At 43.7% G+C, this 16,719-nt stretch overlaps 1 protein-coding gene across 1 annotated transcript in view; it reads right to left on the reverse strand.

Annotated features, from left to right (window-relative positions):
• The window catches only part of LOC123762690 (coiled-coil domain-containing protein 18), a 52,163-nt gene that overhangs the window by 22,192 nt on the left and 13,252 nt on the right, over positions 1–16,719 (reverse strand). Inside the window, exon 2 of the mRNA XM_069332377.1 lies at positions 7,882–9,652. Coding sequence (XP_069188478.1) covers positions 7,882–7,983 — 102 coding nt within the window. The 5' untranslated portion in view covers positions 7,984–9,652. The remainder of the gene's footprint in view (positions 1–7,881; positions 9,653–16,719) is intronic.

The raw sequence follows: 16,719 nt of genomic DNA on the forward strand, positions 1-16,719 counted from the left end.
TCCTCGACTCAAGTCCATTTCATCCAGCGGTCAACCCCACAGACGCATTCATAAATTTTAACATGCTGTTCACTTAAAGCGGGAATTTTTCAAATATATATATTATTATTATTATAATATATTAGCATATTGTGCATATATAAGCATAGGTTAGGTGTTTAGGTTCTGTTGGCGATTATTTGTATTTGTAGTACGTGGGTGAAGCATTTATAGCATTGTGATTCGAACAAAATTCGTCAGTGAAGCATATGTTTTGGATATGTTCGAATGTCAGCAGTTGTGAGTCGTGTGTAAACCGCTTTTCATTCATAAACAGGGGGTTTGGCGGGTGCATGGAATCACTTTTGGATCTTTGTTTTGAGGACGGGCTGTCACAACTGCTAACGTCCGAACACTTCCGGAACAAGTGCTTCACTGACGAATTTCGTTCGAATCACAACGCTGTAAATGCTTCACTCATGTAAAACAAATACAAATATTCGCCAACAGAACCTAAACACCTAACCTAACCTATCCTATGCCTATATATACACAATATGCTAATATATTATAATATTAATTTATACTTGAGAAAATTCGTGTTTTGAATAAACAGCATGTTAAAATTTATGAATGGGTCTTTGGGGTCGACCGCTGGATGGAATGGACTTGGTGTGCAGCCCGTCCTCCAAACAAATTATAATCCATCCTATAATTTTTCTAGTTGACACTATATTTGTTTGGTTTGGTTTTTTAAACTTTAGGTCGCCAGACATCATTATTCCTAGATCCTTAATATGTTGCCTTCCTACTATGGGCAGATTTGTGCCTTGTATCCTGTGTTTCGTTTAAGGTCTTCATTTTTACTATACCGAAGTACCCGGAATTTACCACTGTTAAACCTCGCTCTTATTGGCTGGCGCTGGTATCTTTGATATCTTGATTAATGCCAGAATGTCATGTGGCATCTGTTCTCTCACTGGCAGCAACAGTCACGTGACACGGAAGGCAAGGCTTCCTTAATGTCCAAGAAGATGCCGTCTTTCTAACGCTAGAATAGCATATTTGAGCAGAAATAAAAGACCAAATAGTTTCTAATACATAAAATCTTACCTTGACATAGAGGAATTGCCCCTATAATTAGTGCATAATATAATTCATGGTTCTTTGTTTCATTAACTTGAATCATCGGGGAATGGAACTCGGATATGTAATATAGCAGAAAGGACTCGGAAAGTAGCTAATTGCTACTCGGTCTCAGTTTTAAATCTCCATTGAAGCCCCGCGATGGCATCCTGGTGGCAATCCTTCATCTACGTCATATATACTCAAATCCACACTGGTGTTGGTAATTATTTACCCACGGCCAATGACAGGGAAGGGTTCAAGAACTACCACCCTTCTCATCAATACACTCATCATAACCATTATATTTAACGTCAATAACCACATGTTAACTTGACTGCCTTCAACATGCATATAAACATGCACACAATTGATTGAAGGTTGAGAGGCGGGACTAGAGAGCTGAAACTTTACCCCCCCCCCCTTCCGCAAGCACATTTATATAACAATTACATTATCAGCCAAGTCGAAAGTCCTAAAAACTACATTTGACAAGATCACAGATGGAAATGACAGTTTACAGACTGTTACGGTTCAATTCTAGGAACCCATTGTGCTACAAGACTAGATATATATATTAAAATATGTAAATAGCTTATCAAAATGACCGAGTTACATAAAATATCTAACTTTGCTAAATAGCTTTTGGAGTTCAGTTCTTGAGCTCATTATGTTCCTGTATGTAACCTTTTTCACTAGCACCCGCAGGACGGGTATGCGGGTAGGTGATAAAGGAACTACACTAAAAGATCTACCCGCTGTGACAGGTGACGGACCACAGTACAGAGACTGTACTGGTGAGGATAATTCTCAGGCGTGGCTCGGAGCCTGGTTGACACGGCAATGTTTACCTTCCATCACACAACCACCGGTTATCTGCACTGAGAGAGAGTTTAGCGTTCGCGGGCCTTCAGAGAAGGTGTTGCCAGACCCAACACTACGCACGGTATCTCGAGAGCAACGCGGGGAGCAGCATGCTCTCCGAGATAATAAATAAATATGAGAGTATTGAATCAGCAATGGAACCTGGAGCTGGGGGAGAGGGGGGGGGGGAGAGTCAGCCTGGGGTCACCCCGAGGTGCTGGGGTTGGGTGGGGACCGGCGGGTGATGACTGGCAGGCCACCTCATTAGCGCTAGTTACATCCTAAACAACTCACCCAATACAAGTCTCCAATTTGTGAACCAAGCCGCCATACTGTGTGTGTGTGTGTACTCACCTAGCTGTGCATGCGGGGGCTAAGCTCTGGCTCTTTGGTCCCGCCTCTCACCCGTCAATCAACTGGTGTATAGGTTCCTGAGCCTACTGGGCTCTATCATGTCTATATTTGAAACTGTGTATGGAGTCAGCCTCCACCACATCACTGCCTAATGCATTCCATCTGTTAACTACTCTGACACTGAAAAAGTTCTTTCTAACGTCCCTGTGGCTCATGTGGGTACTCAGTTTCCACCTGTGTCCCCTTGTTCGAGTACCACCAGTGTTGAATAGTTTATCCTTGTCTACCCGGTCGATTCCCATGAGGATTTTGTAGGTAGTGATCATGTCTCGCCTTACTCTTCTGTCTGACCTGTGTGTGTGTACTCACCTAGTTGTGTCTGCAGGATCGAGCATTGACTCTTGGATCCCGCCTTTCGAGCATCGGTTGTTTACAACAATAACTATGGTCCTATTTCCCTATCATACCTGGTTTTAAAATTATGAATAGTATTTGCTTCCACAACCTGTTCCTTAAGTGCATTCCATTTTCCCACTACTCTCACGCTAAAAGAAAACTTCCTAACATCCCTGTGACTCATCTGAGTTTCCACCCATGTCCCCTCGTTTTGTTACTATTCCGTGTGAACATTTCGTCTATGTCCACTCTGTCAATCCCCCTGAGTACTTTATACGTTCCTATCATGTCCCCCCCTCTCCCTTCTTTCTAGTGTCGTAAGGCACAGTTCCCTCAGGCGCTCCTCATACCCCATCGCTCGTAGCTCTGGGACGAGTCTCGTTGCAAATCTCTGGACCTTTTCCAGTTTCAGTATATGCTTCTTCAGATGGGGACTCCATGATGAGGCGGCATACTCTAAGACTGGCCTCACGTAGGCAGTGTAAAGCGCCCTAAATGCCTCCTTACTTAGGTTTCTGAATGATGTTTTAACTTTTGCCAGTGTAGAGTACGCTGCTGTCATTATCCTATTTATCCGTTATCCTGTGTGTGTACTCGCCTATTTGTGCTTGCGGGAGTTGAGCTTTGGCTCTTTGGTCCCGCCTCTCAACTGTCAATCAACAGGTGTACAGGTTCCTGAGCCTATTGGGCTCTATCTTGACCTGGCTCCGCAGTCTCTCCGAGACACAATCCGGGGTTGTACACAATTCCCCCCATGCACTCGGGCTCTGTCAACAAGTTATTCTACCTCTTCGCCTTTACTTCTTTTTCTGCCGTGGCTCAGTCGAATAAGGCGCGTCTGGGATCATCCTGGACGTAAGTTCGAACCCTCATTACGGCCCTTGTGGATTTAGTCATCGCAGTTAGTGTTGACGAGAGCGGAGACTTGACCTGGCTCCAGATTGACCTGGCTCCAGGCTGACCTGGCTCCTTGGTGTCTTGTGTCCTTAAACAGCTGCCGGTCACAATGACAGACGTCTGTCTCCCTAGCAACCCAGCCTCCCAAAATGACAGCACTTGTAAATTAATTCTTATGGATAGAATGTACAATATATGGACTCTTAGAACAAAATGCGAACATTTTTGGGGTATATTGAAATTCTAAATGGTATAACAAAAACTTTAACAGGATAACCATAAACCTAACCTGTGCTAGGCCTAAGTAAGCAATCTTAAGCCTAATACATGTACCAAACGAGGATTACGAAAAGTTAGGTTTAGTTGTGTCCTTCTTACTCGGGGCTATACAAACGTTATAGCATAAAACGGTATTGTTTAGGCTGCTGGCGACGGTAGTGTGTACACTACAGGCCAAGTCGCTATAGCTTTTATTATGTTTAGATGACAGATTTAACCTAAATATACATACATACGTACGTTGCATTACATAAAGGTATTTAAGTTAAACTGCTGTTGTTGAGTTAGGGGCGACGACGATCGTGGGATCGGATGCGCCCCGGCGTACCCGTGAAGGGTGAATCGCAAAGCCAGGAAAGGCGAAACGCCAAGCCAAAACGCGAAAAGAGTGACGCCAAGCACTAGAAACTAATATGCCACACGGCAAAGCTACGCACAAAGGGAGAGGCAGAAGCACATAACATAACAGGGCAAGCAAACAGCCAGAAGGGCACACAGCATGTCATAGAGCAAATACACAAGAAATCAGAGCACATACTTGCCCGGGAACTTGGCTCGCGGGAATCTTACATTGAACGCCTCCCAGAGCACCCATTGCCAAGGGTCTCGTCCATCCGCCGGGGACGCCATAACATCCGGAACCGGGGCAACAAACACCTGCAAACTGGGGACCCAGATGGTAGAACTCACGAGGCGAGAAGTCGCCACTCGCCCCCACAGGAAGGGAACTTGCCCCCCACGAAAGCACTCCGGTCCGTCAGACAGCAGTAACTCGGCAATCTTCGACCAGTGACCCGGTGGCATCACAGACGCCGGCAACACGTCCCCCAGGGCCCCAACGCGCACCCGCACCACAGGGGTACCCGCGGCCCCGGGCACACCACCAGACGACAGCAGGGAACCCGGACGGCGCGCATCCTTCCGTAACGTCACCACCAGGCCACGCCCAGCACCAGAGTCCACACCATCCCTGGCAGTGGAAGCCACCACCCCCCACTGCAGAGAGTCCCCCGGCGGAGAAAGAACCAAAGGCACGTCCGAGACACAGGCACCAGCACCAGTAGGCACATGGACCTCCGCCACCACGAACCGCGGAGACATCGACGCATCCGTATCCACACTGTCAACATCCGAAGCCCCACAGTCCCTGGGCCGACGTTGGTGATTTCAGTAAGAAGACGAACGCCGGGAACGTTTGGGCACCGGCCGGATATCGTCCGAGCCGGTAAGTGACCCAGAAACACGGGTACCACGAGCCGAAGGAACCGACGCCAGGACGGCAGCAGCCTGTTCCACAGGGGGAACCGGGCCACACACAGCAGGAGGCTTCGCAGCCACCCCAGCACCAAGCACATCCGGGACCCGAGTCACGGACACAGGGCCAGGCGCAGCATCAGAAGACGAGAAAGAAGACAGTGACGTCACACAGGGAGCTCCAGGAAGGCCCACGGGAGCAACTGGGACAGCGACAGGATCAGGCAGACCAACCGACGGTACCTCAAGAACCGGAGGAACGGCAGGCGCCGCCGGGGAAGCTGCAGCAGCAAACGGGACGCTCACCACCTCATCAACATCACCGGAGACTGCCTCCGGAGGGAGCGGCGGGAAATCCTCGTCGCGGAACAAGTTGACAGGAGCAGCAGGGGCCTCAGAGCACCCGGCAGCCTGATGCCCAACAGGCCACACCGGAAACAGGTACGAGGTTGCCTGGCATAATACACCCGGACGTAGTATCCCATAAGCCGGACAGAAGAAGGTATATCCGACCGCAGGCGCATCCCCAACGTGCGAATGTTTGTACGCCTCCCAGCATACCGCCCCGAGGAGAGCGTGTTCACCCGCACGCTGATAACAGTACCAAAACCCCCGAAGTAACGCCGGAGGAGGTCATCAGGGAATTCCAGGGGCGCACCATGGATACTGACATAAGTCAGGGCACCACTGCGGTCCAAAATCGCCACAGAGTCTGGCAACGGCAACGTACGCCCCCCGTACCGACGGAGGAAGTCCCGGTACTCGTCCTCCCCCACGAACTTAATAACAACCCGATGGGCCGTAACTAGCTCCACACCGTAAACAGCTTCCACCGGGACACGAAGCATGTCACACATCACCATCTCGATGGTCGGATAACCAGCCTTACAAGTGAACTCCAGGCCCACGGAGTTCACACGCTGAACAGGAGGAAGATGGCTCCCCATGTCAGAACTGCCATGTCAACGCAGCCAGGCAGGCAACAAAACTGGTAGGACAGGGACGCCCACACCACCTGGCGACCAAAACAGCAAACAACTCCAACAGCCACGGAGGGTCAAGAAACGTCCTCACTCCACGGCTGCTAGCAGTCGACTCTCGTTAAACTGCTGTGTATTCCCTCTCATTAAGGTCTCAGCACACTTGAGCACTTTGAAGCCCTTGCTTAGCTTGCAGTATACAAGGAAAATATTGAATAGAAAATTGCGAAATAAATTAGGCGCCTATAGAAGCTATCATAGAAGAACCACAGAAAATGTAAAAATAACAGGAGTGCAAACAGGAACTAAGAGATGCATCGTTTACAATGATAATTGTCAAACACAAGTAGCAAGCAATTAAACCAGTAGAGAAGGAACAATTCTCTCACAGCTGGCTAACGACTTTGCTCCACCTATCTCCAGGCCGCTCCTCTACCATGGGAGCTTGATCACACCAGATGTTATGGGTACGGACGATACCTGTCACACATTACAGCATTGCTTAAGAACATAAAAGAAACTGTAGCAGTTCCCCTGCCACATACTAGCAGCAGAGCTGCTGATAATAACGAATTATCATTTATATCCACCCAAACTCAATATTTAACCTACGCTTGAAGCAGGCAAGCGATTCCCCAGTCCGTTGTGACGCAGTACTGTGAATAGTCAGGTGTTTACAGGCACATCCAAACTATTATTACAGGAAATAATATAGCTTCAGTGTTTATGATAAAATACTTGAAATCTCGCTTTGTCAAACTGTGTTGCTAGTTGATGAAAATAAAATATACAAGAAAACTATATTGTATGATAAGTAAATAATAAATTATACACCATTCAACACAGAACTTGAAATATTTATAAATCTAGTTTCCCATTTGGATAACACAGAATATCATCTCTTTGTGTTCATTTATGGCTCAATAAACTTGAATTTGAATGCAAAATATTATCAAACTACTTTAACAACAAAAGTGACGGTTACATAATTATATATTTCTTTCCAGTTGGGTCATTCCTAATAGTATTAATATATTTTATTAGGAACGTGAATTATCGACTGATTTTTGTCAGGTTTCGTATAATGTCTCAGTTTTGACTCAAAAAATTACATATATAATACAACAAGAACATTAATTCTATAAGAAATTTGTTTTGTTTAACTTACTTTTTCGGGAAAATTTTGCTTGTTACGCATTTCTGGCTATTAAGTACGTCACAGGTTTATTAATGCCGTTCGTTATGGATTGCAACAAACATTAGTTTCTCCTTTAAATTAGTTTTTTATGAACGAGGCCAATACAGAAAACTCGCTCAGCAATAACGCAGTTGTAGGGGTAACTTAAACATTTTCTTCCGATGTTTTAATTTGTTTTATCGAAGACAAGAAGCCTGTGTGTGTGTATATATATATATACTTTAAACTTACGTCGAAGTCTCTCCAGTGTTGAACTACTGACCATCCCCAGGATGCTGCCCACAACAGTTGCCTAATTTCCGGGTACCTATTTACCGCAAGGTGAAAAGTGTGTGATTTTTTTCTCCATGCATTAGGTGAAAGGAAACTTGCCCAGCCATTTATGTTCTACCTGGGAATCGAATCCAAGATCCTCAGTTGCGAGTCGATAGCGTAACGACTTTACTAGCAAAGCATCTTTTGAAAATTGGTGAATTAAAAATAAATCATTTTAGGAACAAACAAAGCACTACAGACAGGAAAACGCAATAGAGAAAAGTTGAGTGTAAAACTTACCAAGGTGAGGGAGGGTAGAGGAACCATGATGAGGAGGAGTATTAGAAGGTGCTGGTTCGGGCCGCTCCCACCACAACCCCCTGCTCCTCGCCCCTCAGGCATCACACCCAGCAAAGCCTCCTGACGGCGGTGATCCTTACCCGGCTTCACTGCAGGCCCTCGGTACCTTAACGTTGCTAGCCTCCAGGCGAGAGAGCAGGCCACTTTCCTTCCTGTTAGCGGTGATCCTCGCTTCACTGTAGGCGCTCTTGTCCCCCTCTAAAGTTGACGACTTGCACAGTTACCACCTGTGGACACGGACTCGACGCTTTTGCCCGTCACGGGTTGATGTTGATGCTCTACAGGCAGACTGACTAGTACAACTACTCAGCAAGCAACCAACGTGTATACTTACTGATCAATATATATATATATACTATTAGTGACCACTTCATGCTAAGTATTATTTGTATCAGTCAGAAGAGTTACGGTCGTTTTCCCAGTAAAACAACAAGCACTTGTAAGCATCACTCAAATTATCTTCCTCACACTCGTAGATCAATACAGATTACATGGACAAATTTAACATATTCAGTACATTTTCTAACGATTGTGCCATGTATATAATATTTGTTCTTAATAAAGCCTTAATGATGAGAGTTTTTATTTTGTTCAATTTAAATCAATCTCGCAATTTAAAACTGTAGAACACGTCAGACTTTCTCACTGAGGTTAAATGCACAGAATATATCAAAGGTACCACAGTGTGCCACACACGTGGGTGGAAGAACGCCCATATCCATCCTTAGAGCTGCTGCTAAGTGTGTGTTCAGACGACAGCATCGTCCAGGGAAGTTACTAGGTTCTCTCTCTCTCTGTGTGGCTGCTAGCAAGGGAGCGTGAGATGGTATCGTCAGGTCTTCTGTACACTTTATTGATTTACCCGATACCTACAAGCAGCTGATTTCAGCAGGTATTAATGCAAATTAACACCAGTTGGTAAAAATGGCTTTAGTTCTTCTACAAGCGCTGTATTTTATGAAACTTCCACTAACACTGCATCGTGTGGCATGTTTCACCAACTCTTCTTTACATTCACTACAAATATTTACATTTTAACTTATTCACTTAAAACCTCGTACTATCAAAAGAATGTAGAGAATATGGCTTCCTCGGACGTTATAGTTGTGGAATTTTGTTTATTATTATTTTCAGGATTTATTTAGTTATGAGTTACTCTCAGTAGACATTCAATGTTAAATCCAATGAGTGACAGATTCCAGAAGTATTCGTCTAATTACAATGAATACATTTATATCTTTAGATGTCCAAAGGGCAGAGAGAGGCTGTTCAGATCTTGAGTCGTCAGCAGTATTGGGTTTTAGTAGCTGCTAGTGTCGTAAATAATGGTTCTAGTCGTAGAACCTGTGAGCTAGCAGGTGGTGGGAAGTCGTAGAACCTATGAGCTAGCAGGTGGTGGGAAGTCGTAGAACCTGTGAGCTAGCAGGTGGAGGCAAGTCGTAGAACCTGTGAGCTAGCAGGTGGAGGCAAGTCGTAGAACCTGTGAGCTAGCAGGTGGTGGGAAGTCGTAGAACCTGTGAGCTAGCAGGAAGAACTGTCGAAGGACCGGTACAGCAGCAGATGGCAAGGAGGGTGTAGAGGCACCGGGGAACGCGTGCCCTCCCTTCGCTGGCTGCCCAGGACAACTAACCATCGTGCCCCGTCACCCCAACCATCCGCTCCGTCCCTACAGGCACCCACACCTCCCGCCGGTGGATAAGGCCGCCATTTACTAATGAGGGGCCAGATTCACAAAGCTGTTACGCAAGCACTTACGAACCCGTCCATCTTTTCTTATTATTTGGTGGCTTTGTTTACAATTATTAAACCGTTAATGAGCTCCGAAGCACCAGGAGGCTGTTTATAACAATAACAACAGTTGATTGGCAAGTTTTCATGCTTGTAAACTGTTTAATAAATGTAACCAAAGCCGTCAAAGATTGAGGAAAGATGTACACGTTCGTAAGTACTTGCGTAACTGCTTCGTGAATCTGGCCCCAGAATTTTAAAAATGTTAAGTCTGTTTGCCGTGTAGAACGATGTTATTTCTTAACATTAAGCTATATAGTCGTAACGGCTTAGTGCTTAGATAATTACCTACCTTGCCGTGTAGAACATGAAACAATAGATATCGATTGAAAAAGTTTACATTCAGTTAACACTTTTGTAAATACTGATTTGGAAAGAGTGTTGTAGATTAACGGAATTAACGGGCAACATAAGGGGCGGCTGGGTTAGGCTAAACATATATATGAATGAATATGGGCAGATGTAAATATGAGCTGCCTCTTCTGGGCCAATACGCCATGTGGTGTTTATTTATATATATATATATATATATATATATATATATATATATATATATATATATATATATATATATATATATATATATATATATATATATATATATATATATATAATATATATTTGTCATTTATAAAATACCTTGTAAGGACTGTAATTGGTTCTATGTTGGGCAAACATCTAAAGATTTGAAATGTAGAATTTCGCAACATAAATACTCTGTATGACATGGCCAATTGTCTAATGCTTTATTTGTTCATTTGTCAGAAAATGCTCACCAAATTGATTGGGAGATGGCTTCTTCAATAACGAATTGTAAAATCACTGATAACAGGAACATAATTGAATCTGCTTCAATACAGATTACAAAAGAATGTCATTTGAACATTAGCAGTGGTTTATATAACTTGATTCATTTTTGATAGATCAATTAAAGGGCGATTTGAGTTTATTTATTTGATGCACATTTGTCTCACTAATTTATTGTACATATGCTAAATATCTTATGCTATTATCCATGTGTGGACCTATTGATAAGTATAAATAGGAGCTGCCTGGCATGGGCCAATATGCCTTCTGCAGTTCTTATTTTTTCTTTCTTTATTATGCACCCCATACCCATCCCGTGGGCGGTGGTGTAAAGGATTACAGAGGCACATAATCGGTTCAGGAACTGAACCCTATAGTTCGTTTAGCTAAACAAATAAAAAAAATTTGACGCTAGTTACAAAATTATTAATGTTATATACACATGTACACATTCTCATACATACATGTACATATATGCACACATATTTAATCACCCACACAAATACACACATCAATAACCTTTTGTGTCACAAGTGATTCAACAAGAGGCTCACAACAGTCACTATACAAGGCACTTTACATTTATGGTGAGTCACACAGTTACTAGTCTTGCTGCACACCCACCCAACTGGGCGGCAGCTTTACAGTCATGTGCATGCATTACCTACAGTTAGCAAATTTTGGATACTTCGCTAAGATTTCGGGTAGCACATCATTATGAATGAAGTACTTACACATTTCTTGGACACTATTTATGGTGATATCTCTAAATTTCGCAATTTTTTCACATTCCATGATATAATGACACAAAGTATGCGAATAGTTCTGCTGACAGAGTTTACAATTAGTCAAATCTACATCAGCAGATGTTACAAATTCCCAGAGGTACTTGTAGCCGAGCCTAAGCCTAACACCGGTCTAAGCCTAGACCGGCTCCCGACCGACGGGAGCCGGTCGGCCGAGCGGACAGCACGCTGGACTTGTGGTCCTGGGTTCGATCCCAGGCGCCGGCGAGAAACAATGGGCAGAGTTTCTTTCACCCTATGCCCCTGTTACCTAGCAGTAAAATAGGTACCTTGGTGTTAGTCAGCTGTCACTGGCTGCTTTCTGGAGGTGGAGGCCCGGTCGAGGACCGGGCCGCGGGGACACTAAAAAAAAGCCCCGAAATCATCTCAAGAAGATAGCAGTGGTAACATCTAGAAGTCTGCTAACATTATTGGATGACCCATAGACGTGCGGTTCTTCCTGTATAATAGAATGATAATAGATGGAGTAACTGGTGTGAATTTCACTTTGCCTCAAGTCTCCGAAATTTAGTTGATGTAACTGGGATATTACAGCCTTCAGACTGCTCAAAGGTAGTCCAAGTTGGTAATCAATTCCCTCTTTACGAGCAAAAGTCTTGGCCAACTCATCAGTTCTATCATGCATTCGGAGACCAATATGGGAAGGAATCCACAGGAGACAAACTCTGACTCCATCATTGATTATTTCACTATGTCTGTGTCTAGCTTCAGAGATAAGCACGTCACAGTTATGCCTTGGGGAGCTGAGGGCAGTCAAGGATGACAAGGAGTCACTTACAATTAGCGTGTCAACTTTGGATTCATATACGCGCTCGAGTGCAAGGATTATGGCAACCAATTCTGTTTGAAGAGTGGAGGCCCAGTTACTTATACGCGCTACACACTCATGGGAGAAAGAACCATCTCTCCCTGTCACAACAACTGCACTTCCAGCTGCACCATGGGACTGGTGCAAGGAGCCATCAGTGTAAATAATCTGGGAAAGGGAGCGCTCTCTGACTAAAGCATCAATTTGGCTTAAGGCATTGTACTTTGCTTCTTGTCGAAGCAAGGCTTGTTCTTTAATCAGCTTCTTGGGTGGGAAAGGGGGACAGTAATTTGGAAAGGAGTGATCTCCCATGGGGCAAGAAAGTGTTGTTGTTGTCTCTCTTGGAAGGAGTGATAAAAGTTATGCAGTTCTTATGCGGCTCTTATTTGTATCCACGTAATTCCCTTTCATTTTTCATTGTACCTCACCTCACTTCACCTCTCTCTCCTGCCTACAAGTCAAGCATATATGTCCAATGCTTGACTTGTAAATCATTCCTTCTGAAGATGTATTATTATACGAAAGTACTTAAGGAAATTCCTGTTTCAATTCTTCCTCCCTGGTCTGACACTCACATTTTTCATCACCTGTTAATTTTCGTGATTTACACATACACACACATTAGGCAGTGATGTGGTGGAGGCATACTCCATACACAGTTTCAAATGTAGATACGATAGAGCCCAATAGGCTCAGGAATCTGTACACCAGTTGATTGACAGCTGAGAGGCGGGACCAAAGAGCCAAAGCTCAACCCCGGAATCACAAATAGGTGAGTACACACACACACACACACACACACACACACACACACACACACACACACACACACACACACACACACACACACACACACACATATATATATATATATATATATATATATATATATATATATATATATATATATATATATATATATATATATATATATACACACAAACAAAAAGGAACAATTGGGATCATGAGAGTACACAGCATTGATGTTTTTGCATTCTTGAAAGCCACTAACAGGCATAGCGTTTCGGGCAGGTCCTTAAGTCTAATACATAATTTTAAGTTGGTAATTTATATCAAAATCTAAAATGCTAACACTAAGAAAATTTGAGAAAATTAGTAGATACATTATAGTAAAATATGAGGACTATCAACAGGTACATTGCAGCATAGTCTGAGGAGTATTTATAGGTACACTGTAGTAAAATTTGCGTTCATCATAACAACCAAGATATAAGATTCAATTTCTTTCTTTATTATGCACCCCATACCCATCCCGTGGGCGGTGGTGTAAAGGATTACAGAGGCACATAATCGGTTCAGGAACTGAACCCTCTAGTTCGTTCAGCTAATCAAATAACAATCTTTTGACGCTAGTTACAAAATTATTAATGTTATATATACATGTACACATACTCATACATTCATGATATAAGATGATAGCAGTGATTGCAACGGTGAGGTTGTATGGCTTAGGCACACATTTTGGGGGAGTGGGTAGCACAAGATACAGTGCTGCGAGTTTGAAGCAGCAGGTAGGAAACTCTGAAGATGAAATTAGGTACTTTTTGGTTTTATTTTTGAATAGGGCATAGTTTGGACAGCTTTTTAATACGTTAGGGAGTGATTTACATAGACTAGGTCCTTTTATTTGCATAGAGTGTTAACACAGATTTAGTTTGACTCTGGGGATAGCAAAGATATATTTATTTCTGGTGTGGTGATTATGGGTTCTATTACATCTGTCAAGGAAGAGTTTCAGATCAGGATTTGCATCTAGGAACAAAGTTTTGTACATGTAAATGGCACAGGAGAATGTGTGGAGTGAGTTTATGTTTAGCATAAACCCCCCACACACAACACCTGACAATGATCAAATTTAATAAGATTTTTTTATTTGTTGTTATGTAGGCTGAGAGAGAGAGAGAGAGAGAGAGAGAGAGAGAGAGAGAGAGAGAGAGAGAGAGAGACAGACAGACAGACAGACAGACAGACAGACAGACAGACAGACAGAAGCGAGGAAGGAGCGTGAAACAAAAACAAAAAATTCTTCTTAACAAAAAAGAACCTGAAACAAATATGGAGACTTACCAGGTCTCAGAAATACACAACCTTCCCTTCCACTAACCCCCCCTCCCCCCCCCCCCCAAAGCCCCACACTCCGTCTCCTATATCAGGCTCTCGGGGTTAGCGGAGGAGGCGGAAAACCCCAGTTTCCCCTGAGAGACTCCAGTGGTAGCACCATTGTGTGTTTATGTTTGTCGGGTGATGCGACTTTGGGGGCTTGGGTGAGGTACCGGCTCTCAATATTAGTACTTGCGCGTGCTTGCTCATTTACGGGCTCATTATAGCCCGTGCAACATGGAAATCTTGCTCCCAGTAGCTGAATCTAAAGTAACAGCTTTCTCAGACAGTCTTAGCTACGGTTGCGCTCGCCACAATATTTGTCTGTGGTTGCAGCTCTGGAAACAGTGAGCAATATCTGGCTAAGTTCCTATCGTTCCGTTCGAACGATAGTTCTCCCTTTTCGATATTTTGTACAAAATACATTAAGAATAGCTTAATAAATATCCCCCCCCCCCCCCCCAACATACACGATAAAAAAAATACAGGCAAAATTCTTGGCTAAATCATTAATTAAGTCTTTATTTCGTACGTTTGCACAGTTCTGTGTCAACTTTAAACACGCAAAATCTTCGAATTACATTGAAGAATACTTTCTCCCAAATATATTTTCAGTCGTTTCCACAATCAGCTCGGCAGAAATATCTTTCTGAAGAATGTGGATCGCCCAGCCCTGTGAACATTGGTCTGCTGTTGTGTAACGTTCAAGAGTTGGAGCTGCTATGCTCCTTACGTGGGAAGTGCGTCACATTTTTATTTATTTTTATGCCACATTATAAACACGAGCTCTATGAGCATTTCGATAGGTCTTACAGCACTGGATTGATCTTAAGGCATTATTATCTTCCTGTAGTCTGGGATCATCCTGACACAGCAGGTCTTATTCACTCACAATTACTACAGTGTCCTGCAGGCCCAACAGATTGTCTTGAATTCATTATTCATTAATTATTCTGTCACTAATCAACAGCTAACACAACAGTTACCACGATCACTATGCACGTTTACTGGCAGTTTGTGTGCTATAAGACTAAAGTTGATACAGTGTTTTATATTATATTAACTTATTTGTGCATTATATTGAAATATGTATTATTTGTTATTATATTCAACTTTGTATCTTTATTTTAACACGTTGTATTTGTCTACAAGATTCTTACGTTGAGTAGGCCACCCAGTGTGATGGTGTGGCGGTCCCAGATGGAGACGGAAGTGGGGCAGACTTTATGTTGGTGTGTGTGTGTGTGGTCGGTGGGTCGAGGTCCCTGGCATCCGGTGGGGGGTGCCAGGGACCTCGACAGTGGCACTCCCTGTTGTCTTACGCTTCCCCTCCTTCCTCCCCATCTACCCTCTTACACAACTCACTCATTCTTACACTTCAAATTAAGACGTTTTTGCAGTGTAAGGATCAGTAGTCCCGTGCAGGGCTCCCAGACTCGCAGTGCGCGTCACTGCCACCTGTCTAATGTATCATGTACTTCAACATTTGTGTAAAATCCATTTCACCTTCTTGTGAGACAAGTAAATGTGGCAGTGTCTAAGGAATCCCTCCTAATAGGGTTCACGGCTCTATTTGAATCCTGTTTGTAATCGCATCAGCCACTTAACCACGCATCAGTTACCGTGGCAGTAAACGGTGCAGTTTGTGAGAGAGGTATGCATGTTGCATGCATGTTAGGTAAAGTAAAGAGGAGACACCATTTGTGTGTGTGTATTAAGCTTTAGACAGAGGCACAGACTGGCGACGAGGGGTTGATGCGAGCCTCGGGGGGCAGAGAGATGCCACCCTGGCCCCACTCCCTCTGTTTACCTGAGTCAAGTACAACTGCCTGGGGCACTAACCTCTCGAAGACCTTGTTCACATTCCTTCTCTCCTCCTCCTCCTCTTCTTCTAATTCTGTATCCTTCCCCCTCGTTCCTCTTCTCATTCCGTATGCTCCTTTTTCATATTGCCCTATTTCACGAGCCTTCCACAGGATCTGACTACTGCTACACCGCTTTATCCTCACTTAAGCTCTCCACTACGACAAATAAATCCTATGAAAGTGCTTGACTCACAAGAGTAACGAAAGTAGACGGTTCGTCGACTCCCGCGAGGTGAGGCAAGATCTTTTGTTGTGCAGCTCATCCCTGCCCTCAGCGGTAGTCTACTGTGCACCCCATACTCATCTTGTGTGGTTAAGGAGCACCCTATACTCGTACTATGAGCGGGAGAGTGAACGCCTTACAGAGAGCACAAAAGATGGCTACAAGACCCCACTGGGTGCTGTGTGACGGTGTTACAATTTTCATGAACATTATATATAAAATTACAGTGTTAGTGATGGTAATGACTCTTTGTTTATACTGTTACCGCTGTGCATAATAATATACACTGAATATTGAAGTTATGTAGCCTAGATAACACTGTGTATTATATTTCAGTGTGATATATTACAGACAAAGGGA

The sequence above is a fragment of the Procambarus clarkii genome, chromosome 27 (genome assembly GCF_040958095.1).
Source record: "Procambarus clarkii isolate CNS0578487 chromosome 27, FALCON_Pclarkii_2.0, whole genome shotgun sequence".
Classification (NCBI taxonomy): Eukaryota; Metazoa; Arthropoda; class Malacostraca; order Decapoda; family Cambaridae; genus Procambarus; species Procambarus clarkii.